Source organism: Lytechinus variegatus, chromosome 19 (assembly GCF_018143015.1).
Source record: "Lytechinus variegatus isolate NC3 chromosome 19, Lvar_3.0, whole genome shotgun sequence".
Classification (NCBI taxonomy): domain Eukaryota; kingdom Metazoa; phylum Echinodermata; class Echinoidea; order Temnopleuroida; family Toxopneustidae; genus Lytechinus; species Lytechinus variegatus.
Genome location: NC_054758.1, coordinates 21,426,613 through 21,447,538, shown reverse-complemented (window position 1 = coordinate 21,447,538; position 20,926 = coordinate 21,426,613). Strand labels below are relative to the sequence as shown.

The 20,926-nt window shown below is 35.3% G+C and overlaps 1 protein-coding gene across 1 annotated transcript in view; it reads left to right on the top strand.

Moving 5' to 3' along the window:
- The first annotated feature begins 2,922 nt into the window (after nucleotides 1–2,922).
- Nucleotides 2,923–20,926, top strand: part of LOC121406087 (actin-related protein 6-like) — a 28,889-nt gene continuing 10,885 nt past the window's right edge. The window contains exons 1-5 of the mRNA XM_041597097.1: nucleotides 2,923–2,956; nucleotides 10,221–10,281; nucleotides 18,322–18,439; nucleotides 19,097–19,289; nucleotides 19,486–19,621. Of these exons, the coding sequence (XP_041453031.1) occupies nucleotides 2,941–2,956; nucleotides 10,221–10,281; nucleotides 18,322–18,439; nucleotides 19,097–19,289; nucleotides 19,486–19,621 (524 nt within the window). The 5' untranslated portion in view covers nucleotides 2,923–2,940. The remainder of the gene's footprint in view (nucleotides 2,957–10,220; nucleotides 10,282–18,321; nucleotides 18,440–19,096; nucleotides 19,290–19,485; nucleotides 19,622–20,926) is intronic.

The following is a 20,926-nucleotide window of genomic DNA, read 5'->3' as shown; positions in this document are numbered from 1 at the left end:
CTGCCTTTCCCCTCTTTCCACATGAAAATAGCTTGTAGAATCTCCTTCATTAAAACTACAACTTTGGCTATTTCTATATAATATTTTGAGCCATTTGCGAAATTGCTGGCCAAGACCGAATGAACCTATTATTTGATGTAAAAATTTGTGGGATATCGAATCAAAGGCTTTTTCTAAATCAATTGCTCTCATGTACCCAGGGATATTAATATATAACGTATGAAAAAGCATATCATCAATTAATCTGATAGCTTCTCCTATATTCCTGTTTTTAATAAATCCCATTAGATCTGCTAATACATTGCTCTCCAAAACCTCTTTAATTCGTTTTGCAAAACTTTGGATATGATCTATAATAATCTGTATTCAATAACGAAATGGGTCTATAATTCTTTACGTAATGTGGGTCTTTCCCTTCTTTAGCTAATGAAATAATAATTGCTTGTTTTTGTGATGCAGAAAGTTATCCAAGAATAAAAGCTTCATTGAATGCCCCAATCAATACATCCTTTATTTCAGCCCAAAATGTACAATAAAATTCAATTGTTAACCCATCGTTTCCAAAGGATTTATTTTGCTTCATTTCTTTCAGTACCGAAATACACTCCTCTTCTATAGTGTATCCCCTTCACAGCTTTCAGAATCTTCCGATGATAACGTTGGTACATTTTTAAAGAAATCCCTAAAATCTTCCGTGTATTCCCTAACATAAGGGTGGGTATATATAAAATGATTTACTTTCATTTAAAACTTCTTTTTCATTTTCAGTAATTTCTCCGTTAACCTTAATTAAATTTGTTATAGTACTTTTCTTCTTGTTAGATTGTAATAGTTGACTATAAAGTACCTTGTATCCCTTTCTCCACTTTCGTACCATGTCGCACGAGACCGAATTTTAATACCTTCATTAATGTAATCGTAACTGTCTGCAAGTTCTTTCCTTTTCTTTTCTATCTTTTTAATTAATTCTTCATCTACTGAATTTACGCAACTACCTTTTAAACATTCCAATTCCTTTTCGAGAGATTCTTTTTTTTTTTTTTTTTCCTTAGCCAGTTATTTCGAAAAAGTTCTTGTGAAAGACATTATTTTCATTTTCAAATAATCCCATGAAACTTTTCTATCTTTAACTTCTGTTTTTATTTTCTCCTTTAATGTAAGTATTTCTATTTTCATCTTTTTCACATATTCTACATTACCACAAAGGCTATTATTGAATTTCCAATAAGAACCATTCTTTTTACTCATTTCCTTATCAGCTTTATCATACAAGAACAAAAATATAGCTGAATGGTCAGAAGCTATAGATGGTAAAATTTTGCACCTAATAACAACATTTACCAAATCATCTGATATTAGCCAATGATCTAATCTGCTTTGCATAAATGGATTATTTTTAGTGAAGGTAAATTGTCTTTTCAATGGATTTCTCTCCCTCCATATGTCTATCAATTGTAGTTCCTCCATGAAATTTTCTACTTCTTTACTACCTTGTCATGTAATTTCTGTTTCACTGTTCCATTATAATTTAATTAAGAATTCATAATGATATTGCAACCTCCTCCCATTAAATCAGGTTTGTTACAACTATTAATTTTGTTTAAGTTTATAACCATATCCTTTAAAAATTTTATTTGATGATTTTCTTTATCCCTCGTTGGTAATTACAAAGGACCATACTATGTCCTTGGATTTTACAATCAATGAGTATGTATCGCCCTTCGTCATCTTCTTTTATATTTATAAGTTTAAAGTCTAGCGAAATTTTGATAAGAATGAGTACTCCTCTGCTGTGATTTGATCCATGACTAAAGTAACATGACCCATCCCACCCAGAACTCCATCTATCCTCTACTTCTTCTATACGTCTCCTGTAAAAAAATTACATCTCCTTTTTCTTTGCACCATGAAAATATTCGTCCCCTTTTCGCACATTCTCTTATTCCTCTAACATTTAAGGAAACAAAATTACAATTCAAACATCTATTCAAAAAGAAAATCTAAAAAGATCATTCCACCATTTTTTTTTTCAAAACTTTAAGATTTTCACTACGTTATTTATAGGGAGAGTGAGGATTAGACACCTAGTGTAACTGCAGTACATAACCCGATGATAAACTCTAATTTATTGCGCCATTGTTCAAAACAAAAATGAATGTCGATCAATTCGAATATTGTTATCCCTTCCATGTAGAACATTATCTCTAAGAATCCTAAATAAGTTGCTCGTAATTCCTGCAAGTAAAAAAAGAAGGGAAGGAATCCCATCTATATATCTATCTAGGCCATCCATCCATCCATCCATCCATCTATCTATCTATCTATCTATCTATTAATTATTATTATTATTTTTTTTTTTTTGGGGGGGGGGGGCTCTTCACAAGGCATTATACTAGGCCTGACAACCTTGCACCGACTCTCTCGACACCACGCACCACCACCATCAGCGTTCTCATCCAGGTGCCATGAACCTAATTACATCAGGAGGGCTCAAGATAATCGTTCGACCCAACCCATTCAAATTTTTTTCAATTTGATGTTGCTGATTGACAAAACTGTATGAATATGATTCAAAATCTAACACTGATTCTAGAAATGGTAACTACTGAACTTCCTTCGACCAAATTGAGAAGATAAAAAAGTGACTTGGAACTATTTTTTTGACTGGCGGACTAATTAGGGCTATTTTACCGTTTGAGTCGATAAATTTGATCCATTCATAGTTATCTTCATAAATGGCAATTTATTTTTAAAATGAGCTGGCTACGCTACCCTTTCCTGGTCAGATATGGAATGCCAGATATATATCCTATCCAATGGTAGTAAACATTCCACCCTCTAATTTCACATTTATTTTTTATGAATTTTTCAAAAGTGCCATTTTAACACACAAGTCTATGGGGAATGTTTTACGCGCGTGGCACCTCCATCGCATTCAACATGGCGGCCCCCATAGTTATACGTCCCGTTAAAGACAGCACGTTAGCCATGTTCTGATTGGTCAATTAAGGAAGTCCGATAGTGTGTGCGTGTTACGTGCAGTCTATAACTATGTAGCCGTAGCTGTTCTTCTTCTTCCTCTATCGTTCGTTACGACTTATGAGTAATGTAGATTCTTGCGAATTAATTTCAGATGATTTATGGGTTAAAAAAAACATGTAGATCTATTTAATGTTCACGATATCGTGAACAACAGAGAATCTACGAACCCGAAACAGAATAGAGCTAGCAATAGTTAGAGGTAAGGTATGTGTGCGCGCGTACGAAGTTAGATGCGAGACCAGTCGTTTTTCGAAAATGGAACAGTGCAATTACCACCATTAGAGTACCAAATTCAATCATAAATTCAAGGGAAGCGAGCGCGAGTTCTGCAGCATACCAGTGGAGTTGATATTTGAAAACATCAACTCGTAGATTGTATTGCCCCACTATAAAAGCATCTATTAGTCTAATTTAATATGATTTCATGAATTTACAATTTACTAAAAAAAATTACTTGGCGGAAGATTCAATGCACTAAGAATTAGAAAAAATAAATATTTTAATTTTAGGGTAAGGTAGAGAGGACTATTTAATTTTGTAAATATAGTTTCATCATGATCATTTTCAATATACAAGGCAAAAATGTTATAGCAGGCCCTAAATATTGTAATAGAATTTCAAATACAAAAATAAAAATACATGTAATAATTTCATGAAGCCATTGCATGCAAAACAAGATTTTCTTTTCAGTAAGCACATTTAGACATCTACAGAAGTTTGCATAACCTGTTAATTTATGTATATGTCACGAAAATGGCAACACGGCTGTCTCTAATTGTTATATAGACTATATGTCACGAAAATGGCAACACGGCTGTCTCTAAATGTCATATAAACTATATGTCAAGAAAATGGCAACACGGCTGTCTCTAAATGTCATATAGACTATATGTCAAGAAAATGGCAACACGGCTGTCTCTAATTGTCATATAGACTATATGTCAAGAAAATGGCAACACGGCTGTCTCTAATTGTTATATAGACTATATGTCACGAAAATGGCAACACGGCTGTCTCTAAATGTCATATAAACTATATGTCAAGAAAATGGCAACACGGCTGTCTCTAATTGTCATATGACTATATGTCATGAAAATGGCAACACGGCTGTCTCTAATTTTCATATGACTATGTCAAGAAAATGGCAACACGGCTGTCTCTAATTGTCATATGACTATGTCAAGAAAATGGCAACACGGCTGTCTCTAATTGTCATATGACTATATCAAGAAAATGGCAACACGGCTGTCTCTAATTGTCATATAGACTATATGTCAAGAAAATGGCAACACGGCTGTCTCTAATTGTTATATAGACTATATGTCAAGAAAATGGCAACACGGCTGTCTCTAATTGCCATATAGACTATATGTCAAGAAAATGGCAACACGGCTGTCTTTAATTGTTATATGAACTATATGTCAAGAAAGTGGCAACACGGCTGTCTCTAATTGTCATATGACTATGTCATGAAAATGGCAACACGGCTGTCTCTAATTGTCATATAGACTATATATATGTCAAGAAAATGGCAACACGGCTGTCTCTAATTGTTATATAGACTATATGTCAAGAAAATGGCAACACGGCTGTCTCTAATTGTTATATAGACTATGTCAAGAAAATGGCAACACGGCTGTCTCTAATTGTTATATGAACTATATGTCAAGAAAATGGCAACACGGCTGTCTCTAATTGCCATATAGACTATATGTCAAGAAAATGGCAACACGGCTGTCTTTAATTGTTATATGAACTATATGTCAAGAAAATGGCAACACGGCTGTCTCTAATTGTCATATGACTATGTCAAGAAAATGGCAACACGGCTGTCTCTAATTGTCATATGACTATGTCGTGAAAATTGCAACACGGCTGTCTCTAATTGTCATATAGACTATAATTTATATATGTCAAGAAAATGGCAACACGGCTGTCTCTAATTGTCATATAGACTATAATTTATATATGTCAAGAAAATGGCAACACGGCTGTCTCTAATTGTTATATAGACTATGTCAAGAAAATGGCAACACGGCTGTCTCTAATTGTTATATGAACTATATGTCAAGAAAATGGCAACACGGCTGTCTCTAATTGCCATATAGACTATATGTCAAGAAAATGGCAACACGGCTGTCTTTAATAAAATATATGAACTATATGTCAAGAAAATGGCAACACGGCTGTCTCTAATTGTTATATGACTATGTCAAGAAAATGGCAACACGGCTGTCTCTAATTGTCATATGACTATGTCAAGAAAATGGCAACACGGCTGTCTCTAATTGTCATATAGACTATATATATGTCAAGAAAATGGCAACACGGCTGTCTCTAATTGTTATATAGACTATGTCAAGAAAATGGCAACACGGCTGTCTCTAATTGCCATATAGACTATATGTCAAGAAAATGGCAACACGGCTGTCTCTAATTGTTATATAGACTATAAATCAAGAAAATGGCAACACGGCTGTCTCTATATGTCATGAAAATGGCAACAGGGCTGTCTTTAATTGTCATATAGACTATAATATGTTAAGAAAATGGTAACACATGCAGTCGTTTTGTCAGTTTCATGACTTATGTACTTTTAGAAACAGCCGTGTTGCCAAGTTCATGAAGAAATTATAGTAATCGCTATTCAGGGACTATGATATCTTCGCTATTGTATTTCTGTATAGGAGGTACAGAGTGTCCAAGTCTGACAATTGACCTAGTGTTCCCGGATTACTCGCCTCATAATAGCCGCCGCCCTAATCACGCCCCCGCGGCTTTTAGTGTGCCGAAACCCCGCCCCCTCCTATTATACTGTGACGTAACTCTAAATGCACACCCTGACACACTTAATTAAGAGCTGTGTGAAGGCATTCTATCAGTAGGCATCAACATCATCAAGGAAATTAAGTATGAGGAATATACACATAAATACTCTCTGAAATAAAGTTGAAGTTTTTCTCCATCATGATGTCCGACGACCGGCCTCTATAACTTTATATTTCACGGCCTTCAAAAAAACATCAAAATCGGCTGTCAATTAACGCTGACCGCTGCTGCCTTACATGCAGACCTGTTGCCATTTTCATAGTGAGGAGTCATATATTATAATATAGTCTTCAATTTATGCACTATATATTTACCTTATAAGTAGCATATTTAAGTCTAATATAAAACGGTCCATTTTTCCCATAGCACATAATGTTTTAATAACATTTCGAAAAGGTTTCATTTATCTATTCCAAATAATGTTTTGTAATAACGTTTTTAGAACATTAATAAAACAAAATCATACGATTAATATTTTAATGTTTTGACAAAAATGTATGCTAAAAGAAAATAGTGTTTTTGAAACATCGTTATAACTTTTCCCAAAAAGCAAAAAAAAAAACGTTTTATTAATAACATTTAAAATGTTCTATTCTACAAGTGGTTAAGTCTTACAAATATCTTGGCATCATTTTCATGATATATAGTCGATTTGACAATTAGAGACAGCCGTGTTGCCATTTTCTTGACATATAGTCTATATGATAATAGAGACAGCCGTGTTGCCATTTTCATGACATATAGTCTATATAACAATTAGAGACAGCCGTGTTGCCATTTTCTTGACATTATAGTCTATATAACAATTAGAGACAGCCGTGTTGCCATTTTCTTGACATATATATAGTCTATATGACAATTAGAGACAGCCGTGTTGCCATTTTCATGACATAGTCATATGACAATTAGAGACAGCCGTGTTGCCATTTTCTTGACATAGTCATATGACAATTAGAGACAGCCGTGTTGCCATTTTCATGACACATAGTCATATGACAATTAGAGACAGCCGTGTTGCCATTTTCTTGACATATAGTCTATATGACATTTAGAGACAGCCGTGTTGCCATTTTCTTGACATATAGTTTATATGACATTTAGAGACAGCCGTGTTGCCATTTTCTTGACATATAGTCTATATAACAATTAGAGACAGCCGTGTTGCCATTTTCGTGACATATACATAAATTAACAGGTTATGCAAACTTCTGTAGATGTCTAAATGTGCTTACTGAAAAGAAAATCTTGTTTTGCATGCAATGGCTTCATGAAATTATTACATGTATTTTTATTTTTGTATTTGAAATTCTATTACAATATTTAGGGCCTGCTATAACATTTTTGCCTTGTATATTGAAAATGATCATGATGAAAATATATTTACAAAATTAAATAGTCCTATCTACCTTACCCTAAAATTAAAAAAAAAATTCTAACTCTTAGTGCATTGAATCTTCCGCCAGGTAATTTTTTTTTTGTAAATTGTAAATTCATGAAATCATATTAAATTAGACTAATAGATGCTTTTATAATGGGGCAATATAATCTACGAGTTGATGTTTTCAAATTTCAACTCCACTGGTATGCTGCACATAGGCGGATCCAGAGGGGCCCGCCCCCCCCCCCTATTGGCAGAGCAAAAAAAAGAAAAAAAAGGAGAAAGAGAGCAAAAAAAAAGAAAAAGAACGGAAAAGAGAGGAAAAAATAAGGGGAAACATAAAAGGACAAAGACAATTGAATGAAATAAGATGAGGGGGAGGGGACTTGGAAAATAAAAATCTTTCGTTTCCCTATAATACAATTTTCGCTCGCGCTTCGCGCTCGCATTGCGTTTTAGGTGATTTACATTATCTTGCTCAATATGGAGCTTAAAATATCAAATTTTGAACTCAATATACAAATATATTTCAGCTCGGAAAACGAACTTTCGTTATTTTGTTTGATTTACAAATTGATTTTTAAAAAGTGCTCTCTAAAAATTTATATTATATGGTCTGAAAATAAACAATTTCTGCTCGCGCTGCGCGCTTGCAAAATTTGATTTGTCAAGTACCAAGTATTTATTATTTTCGTGTATTCCATCAAGTTTTCAAAATGTCCCTTTTCATGTCTGATTGTCAAAACGTACCAGCTAGCGCTGCACGCTCGCATTTTGATTGGCGAGTTATGTATCTCTTAATATTGATTATACAACAAACCTCTTAAAATCCCGTTTCTATGACATTTTACCAAAAATTTTGGCTTTCAATTTGCACTCGCGCTAATGGTCAAAACATATTAACTGATGCATCCTATATATAATTACAAAAGTGCTTGGAATGTCCAGTTTTCAGGCCATAATGTCATCAGATTTATGAATAAGATATTAATTTGATAATTAATTTGTCCCTTTTGTTTCATCTCCCGCTTAGCAAGAGGAATAGGGAGATAGGAGGATAGGAGTCATTTTCATATGCATGTCCTAATGATGTCCATGTCCTATGTTAAAATTAAAAATAATAATGAAAAATATCAGTTCTTTATTAAGTGCGATCCATATATCCACCTCAAATTTTTCCTACAAAGTGCTTGAAATATAGAGCTGATATTGACTTTTTTTTCTGATCGGAATATCATGATAAGAGTGTATTAAGAATGCCTAGATTCTATGTCTAAATATGAAACACGCACGCGCATGTTTATTCAGATACTCAACTTGTTCTTTATTAAAATCATTATCCAGTTTCAGATCACAATGTCAAAAATTTTCTGCTCGCGCTTTGTGTTCGCATTGTTAATGCAGAAAGATTCCCTATTACTCACTTTTTCATGATTTACAAAACAGGAATAGAGTGAATCATTTTTTTTCCGCTAGCGCTTCGCACTTGCATCAATTGTTTCGTTATATACCTATCCTGTTCACGATTAAAACAAATTGATTAAATTTTTACATTTTTTATGTAGAAATGTCAAAATCTTTCAGCTCGCGCCTCGCGCTTGCAGTATTTGACTGTTGAAATATGTAACGTCTTCATGGCTAAGTCCAAGCAGTCCTTAACAGGTATCTTTTCTGCTCGCGCTCGCATTATTAATGTAAGGAAGACCCCCACTTACTCATCCTTTTCATGATTTACAAACTTGAATAAAGTGTCTCGTTCAGTAGGTCTAAATCTCGAAATTTTCTGCTCGCGCTGCGTTCGCATCAATGTTTAGTTATATACCTATTCTGTTTAAGTTACAAAAAGTGCTGAGAATTTCCATTCCTTTGGTAAAAATGTCAAAAATTTCAGCTCGCGCTTCGCAATCGCATTATTTGATTTTTCAAATATATATAACGTATCATGCCTTGCTAACCGCAAGCAGTACCTTTTCCATCAGTTCATTTCTGATCGCGCTTCACGTTCGTAGTAATTACTCATTTGCATACACATCTTTTTCGGGATATTAAACATTGCCCAGAATGTTCAATATTTTAGGAAAAAATACATAAGATTTCCAAAATAATTTAGCACGCGCTTCGCGCTCGCATTATATAAATGAGGATTATGATATTATATATTTACATTTATTCATAAATTATTCATTTATTCGTGGGTATGTGCGTTTTAACAAGCCTTTTCATGGCTTTTTTGTGCATGCCCGATTTCCATTCATTATTTTGTTCATCTATATTTTTACAATCATGTGCCAACCATAATTTTATCATTACCACTATATTTTTCAGTTATGTTTTGTTGATACCTTTGCTTTGTTTCATGTTATTTATTTTTTCTTTGTGTATATACTTTAGTTCTCATTTTGTTCTTTTTAATGAATTTGGAAATATATACTGAATTGAATTGAATAAGAATAGAAGTGACTATTAGGACTATACCATTGAAAGAAACCTAAAATCAACTTCGAGCGGCCGATTGGCGAAGGCTGGATCCGCCCCTGGCTGCAGAACTCGCGCTCGCTTCCCTTGAATTTATGATTGAATTTGGTACTCTAATGGTGGTAATTGCACTGTTCCATTTTCGAAAAACGACTGGTCTCGCATCTAAATTTGTACGCGCGCACACATACCTATACCTCTAACGAGTATTGCAAGCTCTGTATTCTGTTTCTGGTTCATAGATTCTCTGTTGTTCAAGATATCGTGAACATTAAATAGATCTACATGTTCTTTTAACCCATAAATCATCTGAAATTAATTCGCAAGAATCTACATTACTCATAAGTCGTAACGAACGATAGAGGAAGAAGAAGAGCTACGGCTACGTAGCTAGCCCACTACATAGACTGCACGTAACACGCACACACTACTATCAGACTTCCTTAATTGACCAATCAGAGAATGGCTAACGTGCTGTCTTTAACGGGACGTATAGTTATTCTGGACAATGGCGCTCACCACGTTAAGATTGGATTAGCATCCGATAAAGAACCAAGGTAAGCAAAAACCAATCATTTCTACAATTTCGACAAGTTTTTAAAGATAACTGCTTGTAAAAGAATGAAGTAACTAAATAAGCTAAAGCACAATTCACCCTTTAAAATAGAAGAAATTAGGTCTAGTCCCACGCATATGTAATTATGTAAGTAAAGTCTTACCGTTGTTGGACCAATGGCACTGGTTCACACCCATGCCATGGGTTCAATTCATCTCGCGTGCGAAGGATTATCATACATATGCCACTCTAGGCGACACCGCAATACTTACCCGTGTTAAGAAACTGGGACTCCACTCATGCGCATTTGGGCCGCCCTAGCTTAGAACTAAGCTTTCTTTCCGTAAAAAAAATTATTCTTATGATTAAATAAATATTAATTAATACATGAATACTGTTAAATCGGTACTCACCGGTTCTCTTCTTGAATTTTCTGCCAATTTCCCACGCTGCTGGCTGCAATTCCGCGGTAAATTTTGTCGCCATAGAGAGCTGTTCATGCAACGTTATTTATAAATGGACCGCCCTTTACGAGAGTTGTTAATGCCGGCACTCATTCAATGAACAAGGTTATAATATAACCTTGTTCTCAGTTATATCTCCATGTGTGGCAAAATAAGGGTGGCAATGTTTGGCTAATTTTCTCTTTTTGTTTGGGGCAAATGCTTGATGTTTTTACACTGACAGTTTCCATTACACCTATTATTCATACAACTTGGCTCTTATTTAAATTTGATAGTTTAAATCAATTTTTTCTTAATTAAAAATAGAGATCAAATAATGAAAATTTTCTTGCCATATTACTTTCAACCAATAGAGGGCGTACACAAAAATATGCCCAAAATTCAAGTTTTTGAGCGCTCTGGTGAATGCAAAAATTATTCCCAAGTTACTAATGAAAAATAAATTGCAACTGTACAGAAATTAGTCATTTTGGTCACAAAAGTGATATTTTAATGACTTTTTAAAGTGTGTGCTCTGGACAACATTGGCATACCATAGTCCTACCTGTAGATTCCCCACAGGCAGGGTGGTAGCAGTGAACAAGTGAATGCCGCGGAGAAATCGTTAGGCATTTTGGCCTGTGTTCAAGGCGTAGCTGTTCTATTTTTTTTATAAAATTATGTGTGAGATCGAAATCTCAGCGAGTAAACACTCTTCCAATATGGAAGAGTGTATACTCGCTGTGATATGATCCCGATAGGGAGGCGCAACACCCCCACCCACATGGGCGCAAACCCCAGGGCCGGGGGACATGTCCCCTCACCCAAAATAGTAGGGGGCACATTATGAAATGTCCCCCTACTATTTTTGGTCATGTCGTTCAAATTCGAAATGTATTTTGGAAGAGACGATCTTACTTTTGGCATGCCCCCTTTTTTTTGCTTGTTTGCTTGTCAAATTTCTTTTGGTCAAGATGACCTTCTTTAGAGGGTGATAAACCTTCTTTTTTTGTTTGTTTTTTGCTTGTCAAATTTTCCAGCCCCTGGTCCCCCTACCTTTGGGGAGAGATTTCCGCCCTTGCAAGTAGACATACTCTTGATATTGTTTGCGAATCTGCACGGGCGTCGATCGAGGGCTGGGGATGAGGAAAAGCGGTGAGACGAGAAAAAAAATAGAACTTAGAAGGGAAAAGGCGACAGAAAAAAAGTGAACGAAAGAAAAATTAATGGAAAATAAAAGGGAAGAGTAAATAGGGAGAAATGTGATGGGTAAAATAAATTATGGGAAAAGAGGACAGAAAAAAAGTGAACGAAAGAAAAATTAATGGAAAATAAAAGGGAGGAGAAAATAGGAGAAATGTGATGGGTTAACAAAATTATGGGGAAAGATTCTGGACGCACTATTCATGTTTTATCATGAAAAGGATAAGTTATTTATCCGCGAGCAGACACTTTTTGATATTGTGATCTGAAACTGGATAATGATTTAAATAGAGAACAATCTGCGTATCTGAATTAACGTGTGTTTTAGAATTCGACCTAGAATTTGGGTATTCTAAGTAACTTTCTTATCATGAAAATCAATAAAGAGAGCGCAAAGCGCGAGCTAAAAATATATGATATAACAAAGGGTGAATTTAAGCTCTGTAATGCAAACACTTTGTGGGAAAATTGTGAATTGTGATGGATCACAGTTAAAAAAGAGCTGATGTATTTTATTTTTATTACTTTGAGTTTTTACATAGGACCGGAACATGCTATGAGGGCATTATGTCATCATATGAAATTGATGACCATCTTCCTATTTCTCTCGCATGGGAGCGCGAAATGTGTTAATTTTATGGCCTGAAAACTGGACATTTAAAGCACTTTGTAATTATGCATAAGAGGCATTATATATCTATCAATGCGAGCAGAAATCGCGAGTCGAATTTTTTGATAAACTGTCATCAAATTAGTTTGATTTAGAATTAATATTGGGATATACATAACCGACTAATCCAAATGCTATAGCGTGCGGCGCTAGCTGATACGTTTTAACAATCTGACCTGAATAGGGAACTTTTTGAGAACTTTATGGAATACAGGAAAATAATACGTACCTGAAAATTCAAATTTTGCGAGCGCGCAGCGCAAGCAGAAAATGATAATGTTCAGATGATAACACAGACATTTTTACAGAGCACTTTTTAAAAATCAATTTGTAAATGAAACAAAATAATGAAAGTTCAATTTCCCAGCTGAAATATGTTTTGTATAATGACTTCAAAGTTTGATTTTTCAAGCTCCATATTGAGCAAGATATGCAAATACCCTAAAAGACAATAAGGCGCGAAGCGCGAGCGAAAATTTTTTATCCTAACAAATAGATTTAAAAAAAAATTATTTTCAGAGTCTTCCCCTAATGTTATTTCATTTAATCATGTTCCTCCTCTTATGTTTGCCTTTCTTCTTTTTTCCTCTCTTTTCCCTTCCTTTTCTTTTTTCCTTTCTTTTTTTTTCTTTTTTTGCTCCGCCAATAGGGGGGCCCTGGATCCGCCTATGTTAGCGGTTGTAGGTATAAATCGCGCTCTAACGCTCTAAAACTGTGTTCTTTATCAAAAAGCTGTCTTTCATATTCATTTTGTTCGCAAAAGAATATAAAGTTAATTTCAATCATTGTATATAGTTATCCTGTTTATGATAAAAATACTTAGAAATTGGGTTAGGTTAGGGTTATCAAATTATCAGGGCAGAAAATATATATTTTTTTTCTCATTTTGCGCGTCGAGCTGGCACTATTTGATCTGTGTTATTATGTTTTTGATGACATTCATTGTATTCACAACAATAATTATTAAACATTGCGCACGCGCCGTGCGCCGCATGAATTATGTAGATCAGGTGAATAACTTACCGCTACACACGAGCAGTTGCTCTATATATTCTATGTAATATAATATATAGAGCAACTGCCCATTTTTAATGGTCCATAATATACCCACTTTCTTCTTTTTTGGAACGAGTATGAATTTATCTACTGATATACTGAATGTACAATAAAAGTCATTATCATGTATTTCTTGGCATTTCATTTACTTTTTTTACCATAATTATATCACACAGCTGTTCGCATAGGCCTACGCCGTCACAAATAACAAAACAAAATCTCACTTTTTTTCTTTTTTGGTGGGGGATAGATTTTCCATACGCATACGTACAATTTTTCAAATTATTTTTTTCTGCTATTTTCATAATAAACTTTAAATGATTTCGCCTTTGCACTATTATTTTTTTAAAGACAAAATTACATCATCATCATATCATCGTCACCAACTTCATTCTCATCTTTATCACCACTACCACCATCATTATTATCATCATCATCATCATCATCACCGCCACCATCACCACCACTATCATCTTCACCAAGATAATTTTCATCATCATTATCATCATTGCCATCATCGTCTTTTTTTCTTATTTTTTCTCCTTCCTGTTTTTTTTCCTTCCTATTTTCCTCTTTTTAGAGGGCACACCACCACACCCCCTTACTGGATATCCGCCTCTAACGTTTGTTGTTGTATATAAGTTGGCGGATGCCTCATGAAATGAAATAATATAAAATAAGGAAAGGGAAACTAATTAGAAAAAGGACTGAGAAGAAGAAAAAAGACAGCCAAACAAACAAGAAAAAACAATATCAAAATTTTGTTGTAAAGTCTTCTACGTCAGTTTAATAATTATGTTTTCAATGAAATGAGAACATAAAAAAATGAAACAAGTAAGATGGGCTATACATCGTAGCAAAGAAATAGAGGGAAGCTCCGAGACAATAAAAAGGGTGAGAAAAAGAAAAGACTTTGAAATACTCACAACACGAGCATAATAAAAAAATATGGAATAAGCAAGGACAAGTAGCTGAGGGACACCCCCCCCCCCCCTCTCTCTCTCTAGTTATTTATGTATCAAACTCGCATACACAAGAATTTCTTACTAATCAAAATATTGCGAGCAAAAAGCACGAGCTGACATTTTTTTAAATATTCAAAACTGATAGAGAGACACATTTTAAACAATTCATGAATCATAATAATTATACAACTAGCTTACCAATCAAATCATTCGATTGCGACAAATGATCTGAGAATTAATGCTTTTAGGAATTCATTAAATTAAAGCAAAGTATCTCAACATTAAAATAATTAAGGCGGGCGCAAGGTATCAGCTAATACACCGATAATTTTTTTTTGGACATTTGAAGTATTTTCGGTAATCATGAAAAAGATTGATATTTCATGAAAGCTCAAATCCCGAAGAGCGGAATATTTTTATTAATTGACTTTTTAAAAAAATGTTCTAAGCCCCATTTAATATTTGATTATAAGTCGATGCATTAAAAGCTGAAAAAATAAAGTATTTTGTGTTCCTCTATCATAATTGTCTTTCTCTTTAACCCTGGTTCTTTTTTTCTGGGGGGAAGCATTTTGGTTAAAAAGAGAGAAAAAAGATAATTGCTGGCTTGTGGACGCCCGGTGTGGACGGTGGTAGGGACACCCCCCCCCCCCCCCCCGTAGTTACGCCAATATGGGACCAAATGATCCTAAATGTCCGAGGCGAAACTTGTGCAATCAAACGTTATTTCTGAATAAATTAAAGCTTGCGCTGTTCAACTTCAATCTCTTTCAGCTAAATTTGCGATGAACGCTGCGTTATGAAATATATAATTATCAACATCTGGCGAAAAGAATAACCGACCGATCACCTGACGAGAACGCGTATACGTGATCTGCATATCAGGTCCGATCGAGAGTCAGAAGTGAAGGACAACTGCCAAGAAAATCAGGAAAAAGTCGTCAAAATGTAAGTTCCCCTTCATTTCTTTCAATTTTTTGTTACTTATTGAAGCATACATGTATCATTAAAGCAAAATTTCAACAAAAGCCTCAAATTTAGCTAGTACTTTTGTTGAAATTACAATAAATTTAGATCCACATAAATCTCTAACCCAATTTTAGCACTGATGTCGCCTATGAGGTCCATACATGTAATGTTTGGACCTCATTGGTACTAGGAGTGACATATGCACCCGACACATCCAAAAATATACTGGGCTTTTGCCCACATAAAACATCACGCATAGCTTGGGATTTCACATACTTACTGAATCATTTTTTTATTTAGATCCTTCGGTGACTTTAAGTTTCCTTTTAAAAATATGTATTTTTTATTGATCTTCAGTGAAGATTTCACGGAGATAAAAATTGATCAGCGACGAAATCAATTATTGGCCAAAAGAGGGTGCGCGATTTATATTCATATCAAAGACACGAGACGTTAGGCACCTACATTCACACGCAAATCGACACAAGGCATTATGCGAAGTCTGTGAAGTGTCCAATCTATTCATTGTATAGATTTTGATATACCGTATTATTGACGTTCGTTAAAGCTTGTACTGCTGGTTTTGTTCTAGGCACGTATATTTTTGCAATTTTTTTTTATTAGTCATCGTTTTTAATTAATTGCACAGTCAAAAGTGTTATCATCGCCAATATTTTATAATCTTGAATTATGTTTTTGAAGGTATTTCATTTATTGGTGCCCATAGTTAGTAAATTAATTATAAGAATTGCGCATTCAAAGAATTTAGACACAGTTATAAAATTTCCGAGAAGCTGAATCAAGGTTGTATAATTTATTAGCGCCACCAACAGGCTTCCTTGTATTTCCATAGGAGAGACAAGCGAAGTCACTTTCCAGGCCGAGGTAAGCGAAATTTGCTCTTTTTGAATGATTATTAATTCCAAATAAAATTTATAATTATTTAATGTATTGCTACTTACCGGAAAGAGCCCCGGTGAGTAGTGAGAAGGAGTTTCGGCAAATATTACTTCAGCAATGAAGCGATGTTTGCCGACTACTTCGAAATCCAGGGTCAAACGCGGTCAGGTGTACGAGGTTAGTATAGTATATAACCTCGTACTAGTGTGAGTGACTGGTTCATTGCAACCATCCTGCGTGTGGGGAATTTACAAGTAGGGCTATGGTATGCCAATGCTGTACAAAGAATAGCACACACTTTAAAAAATCATTAAAATATCACTTTTGTGACCAAAGTTACTAATTTCCATACAGTTGCAATTTATATTTCATAAGTAACTTGGGAATAATTTTTGTATTCACCAGAGCGCTTAAAAACTTGAATTTTGGGCATATTTTTGTGTACGTCTACTATTGGTGGAAAGTATGATATGGCAAGAAAATATTCATTTTTCAATCTCTATTTTGAATTAAGAAATAATAATTTAAAGAATTACATTTACATAAGAGCCGAGTTATATGATGAATAGCTGTAATGAAAACTGACAGTGTAAGAAAATCAAGCATTTGTCTCATATAAAAAGAGAAATTAAGCCAAACATTGCCACCCTTATTTTGCCACACATGGAGATGTAACTGAGAACGAGGTTATATCATAACCTTGTTCATTGAATGAGTGTTATTGCACTCATTCAATGAACAAGGTTATAGATCAGTGATTCTCAATTACTTTAATTGAAGCTCCTCATTTCTTGTTGAGAATCTACTGCTCCACTAGCGCTAACGAGCAAAATATTGCTGAGGGGCCCCTGACCAGTGGGCTCGATGGGCCGGAGCCCCTTGAAGCTTTGGAATATGAGGATTTTTAAATGGCAAAGAGGGGATCTAATTAATATCAATACAAGAAACACAAATGCAACAAACTACACAATTTATTATTTTTCAAATGATAAGTGACTTCACAACAAACCAGTGATACCGCTAGTTCACTAGGGCATGCGCACATCACAGCAGGCAATACCTTGCAGCATTTCTCTTTCACAACCTTGGATTTAAATAATCGGATTCGGAAACAAAGTTTCTGCTTTTCAACATGTCTAAAACCCCTACCTCTGTAAAAATTATTTGATGGTTAAAACTTACCCGACTTACTTTTCATGATGCCACACTAATATGCAAATTAAGAACTTTATTTCTTATCTGTATATATGTCACCACATTTTCCAATATGATATGCTTTGCCTGGAGTTGATTAAAAGCATTGCTTGTTAAGTATAAGAGTGTTAAATCATGGACTTATTGTCATCCTAGTTGAAACTAGTTGAAACTGTGATAGATATCCGACGAACGGGGCTATTTGATCACGTGATCATAGAAATAATTTGTATACCTCTGTCGTAATTACTATTGACAGTCCTACATGAATTCATACACCAAGCATGTAAAAGCCATAACGTTAGAATAAAATAAAATCATTAGAGATTTAAGTTCAAAATACAACTGACTTGTTTTTCCATTTGTATAAAATTATCATCAAATATCCATTCTTCATACATATTTTCCGATATTTTTTTCATACCGGCTCCCACGTGCCACTCCGCAAGGCTCGGTGCGCCACAAGTGGCGCGTGCGCCGCTATTTGAGAATCACGGTTATAGATCTATCTGTCATGCAAAATACATTTTTTTAAGTTGTGTTTTATCGGATCATGTAATGTGTGTTAGGTTGAAGCCTACAAAACTGAATTTAATCCCGCAGAATCTTTTATATTCGTTTTTATTTCTGTCAATGTCCAGGCACATTCCAAACTGCATTACCAAGTCAAAGAGTGAGAGGAGAAAGCAGTTTATAGGCAACCAGATTGAAGAATGCAGAGATCTCTCGGCCCTTTATTACATGCTACCATTTCAAAAGGTAAGTAAGTACTTGCAATCTGTTAGGTCTACTCTCTAATTTGAAGATCTTCAGTCCCACATACTTGGCATAAAGTTGGGGTTGACAACATTCAGTCCCACACACTTGGTGTTAAGTTGGGTTTGAAAATCTAAAGATTCATTTAGGACTCAGCCCATGAGTCCCAGTCTGAGTCCCGCAAATTTAAGTCCGAGTCCAAGCCCAAATCCAACATATTTGGGCTCGAGTCTGGGCTTACATTGTAAGTCCTACAACACTGCATAATAGGTAGATATTTTGTTAAGTTTCCGTCTTACCTGATTGATTTAGCCAGCATACGTTGATGTACCTGTACTTATGGCGATTAGTTTAATCGTTTGTATGCTGTCACATCAGGTGCCAGGGAATATTAGGGGAGGGTTCCAGTCACCCCGTCCCCCTACTCCTGGAGCCCTTCTCTCTCTCTCTCCTTTTTTTTTTTGCTTTTTAAGGAAAAAAATGACACAAAAGGGATTCTTGTTATGGTGCTATTCATTTATTTTTATTAGGGGAGGGTAGGGGGCCTAACTTTTTGTCATTCTTGGATCCACACATGAGTAACATAACTCACAATGATGAAACTTATATGAGGCTTTTCTTGGTTCAAAGCTTGTGTTTATTTCCTTTCTTGTTTTGAAGGGTTACCTTGTAAATTGGGACGTGCAGAGACAGGTATGGGACTACATGTTTGGCAAAGAACTCCTCGGTCTGGATTGCCCCGACACGACGGCCGTCGTCACAGAACCGTACTTCAACTTCTCATCCATTCAGGAGGCTATGAATGAAATATTCTTTGAGGAGTACCAATTCAAGGCCTTGCTTAGAATAAATGGTGAGCAATTTATTGATTTAATTTGGTCTACATTTAGTCTGTGGCATAGTCCTTAAAATGACTTTATTATTAGAGATAGATGGAAATGAGTTGAGAAGTCCTTGCAGTGGTGTGTAGATGAGCAGCAAAGAATAAAAGTGGGGAAAGGATGTAATCCTGACTGATCAATATTGTGATCATACCCTTTTCTTTACAGCTGGGACTCTAAGTGCACACAAGAGAAAGTCTGAGAACACTGAACATCGCTGTTGCCTCATTGTAGACAGCGGTTACTCTTTCACCCACATAGCACCGTACTATAACAGCCAGAAAGTCGCTGAAGCAATCTACAGGTATTGTATAAATGCTTTATTTTCAATTGGTCTAATGCCATTCGTCCAGTTAATTTGTCTAGTATCATTTGGTCTACCAAAAGTTCATCCACCATCCACATGGTCTAATTACCATTACGTCCTCTCACCATTTTGTCTTACCAGGGCCCGTTGCAGAAAGAGTTGCAGTCAGTTGCAACTTTAAAAATTATGCGCAACTTGATTTTCAACCAATTAACAGCGCGCATTTGGGACTTGCGATTGATTTTTTGACTGGCGTTTAAACGCAACTCTTCAGCAACGGACCCCGGTTGGTCCAATAGCCATTTAGTCCACCTACCATTGGTGTAACTGGACTATTATTTGGCATATGAATGGAAATTAAATAGATATTAGACCAACTGGTTATGATATAAAATGGTCATAGACAAATTGGCGATTTGACGAAGTGATGATTGGACCAAATAGTTATTGTACTAAATGCTTGATAGAAAAAATGTTGATGGACTGAATGGCATTAGACTAGATGCAGATAGACCATGTGGTGAGTAGACAAGTTTGCAGTAGACAAATTGTGGAAGCGTCGTGGTGTAGCGGTTCTGACTCTCGCCTTGTAATCAGAGGGTCGTGTGTTCGAATCCCACCATGGCCTAGCGTCCTTTGGCAAGGCATTAATCCACACTTTGCCACTCTCCACCCAGGTGTTAAATGGGTACCTGGTAGGATGTGAAAGCCTATATGTAGTATGCCTAGCAATTGAGTCTTGGAACTCTTGTTGGAATGCTCCCCAGGGAGTGGAGAAGGTGCATACATTGTATGTGGGCATGGAAGGATCTGATGACCGGGGTAATAATATGTCTGTAAAGCACTTAGAGACGTCGTTCCGATGTATTAAGCGCTATATAAATGCGGAATATTATTATTATTGGCAATATACCAGATAAACAGGAGATATTGTCAAATAATACACATCATTGAAGGCATTAGTAAGCATTATAAGCACAGTGTACCTTTAGAACAGTTTTAACACTCATCAAAGCTGAGACTGTTCGACTGTTGTATGTAACAGGTGCGTGTTTTTTTCTAATGGCCAAGCAAAATCATGAATATTATTTGTTTTCTTAGGTAGTGATTTGGATACTTATTTATAGGTCAAGTCCACCCCAGAAAAACCAAAGCTGTAAGTAACCTAAATCTAGTTTTAGGGTTAATCTAGTGAAGATGAGTGAAATTGACTTTGAAGATGGTGAAGGTAATTGGAAATGTTCCATTTGCATAGTCCTTCTAGTGTGTGTCTGTTCTTGAGTTTTGTCAGACGTGTATCAA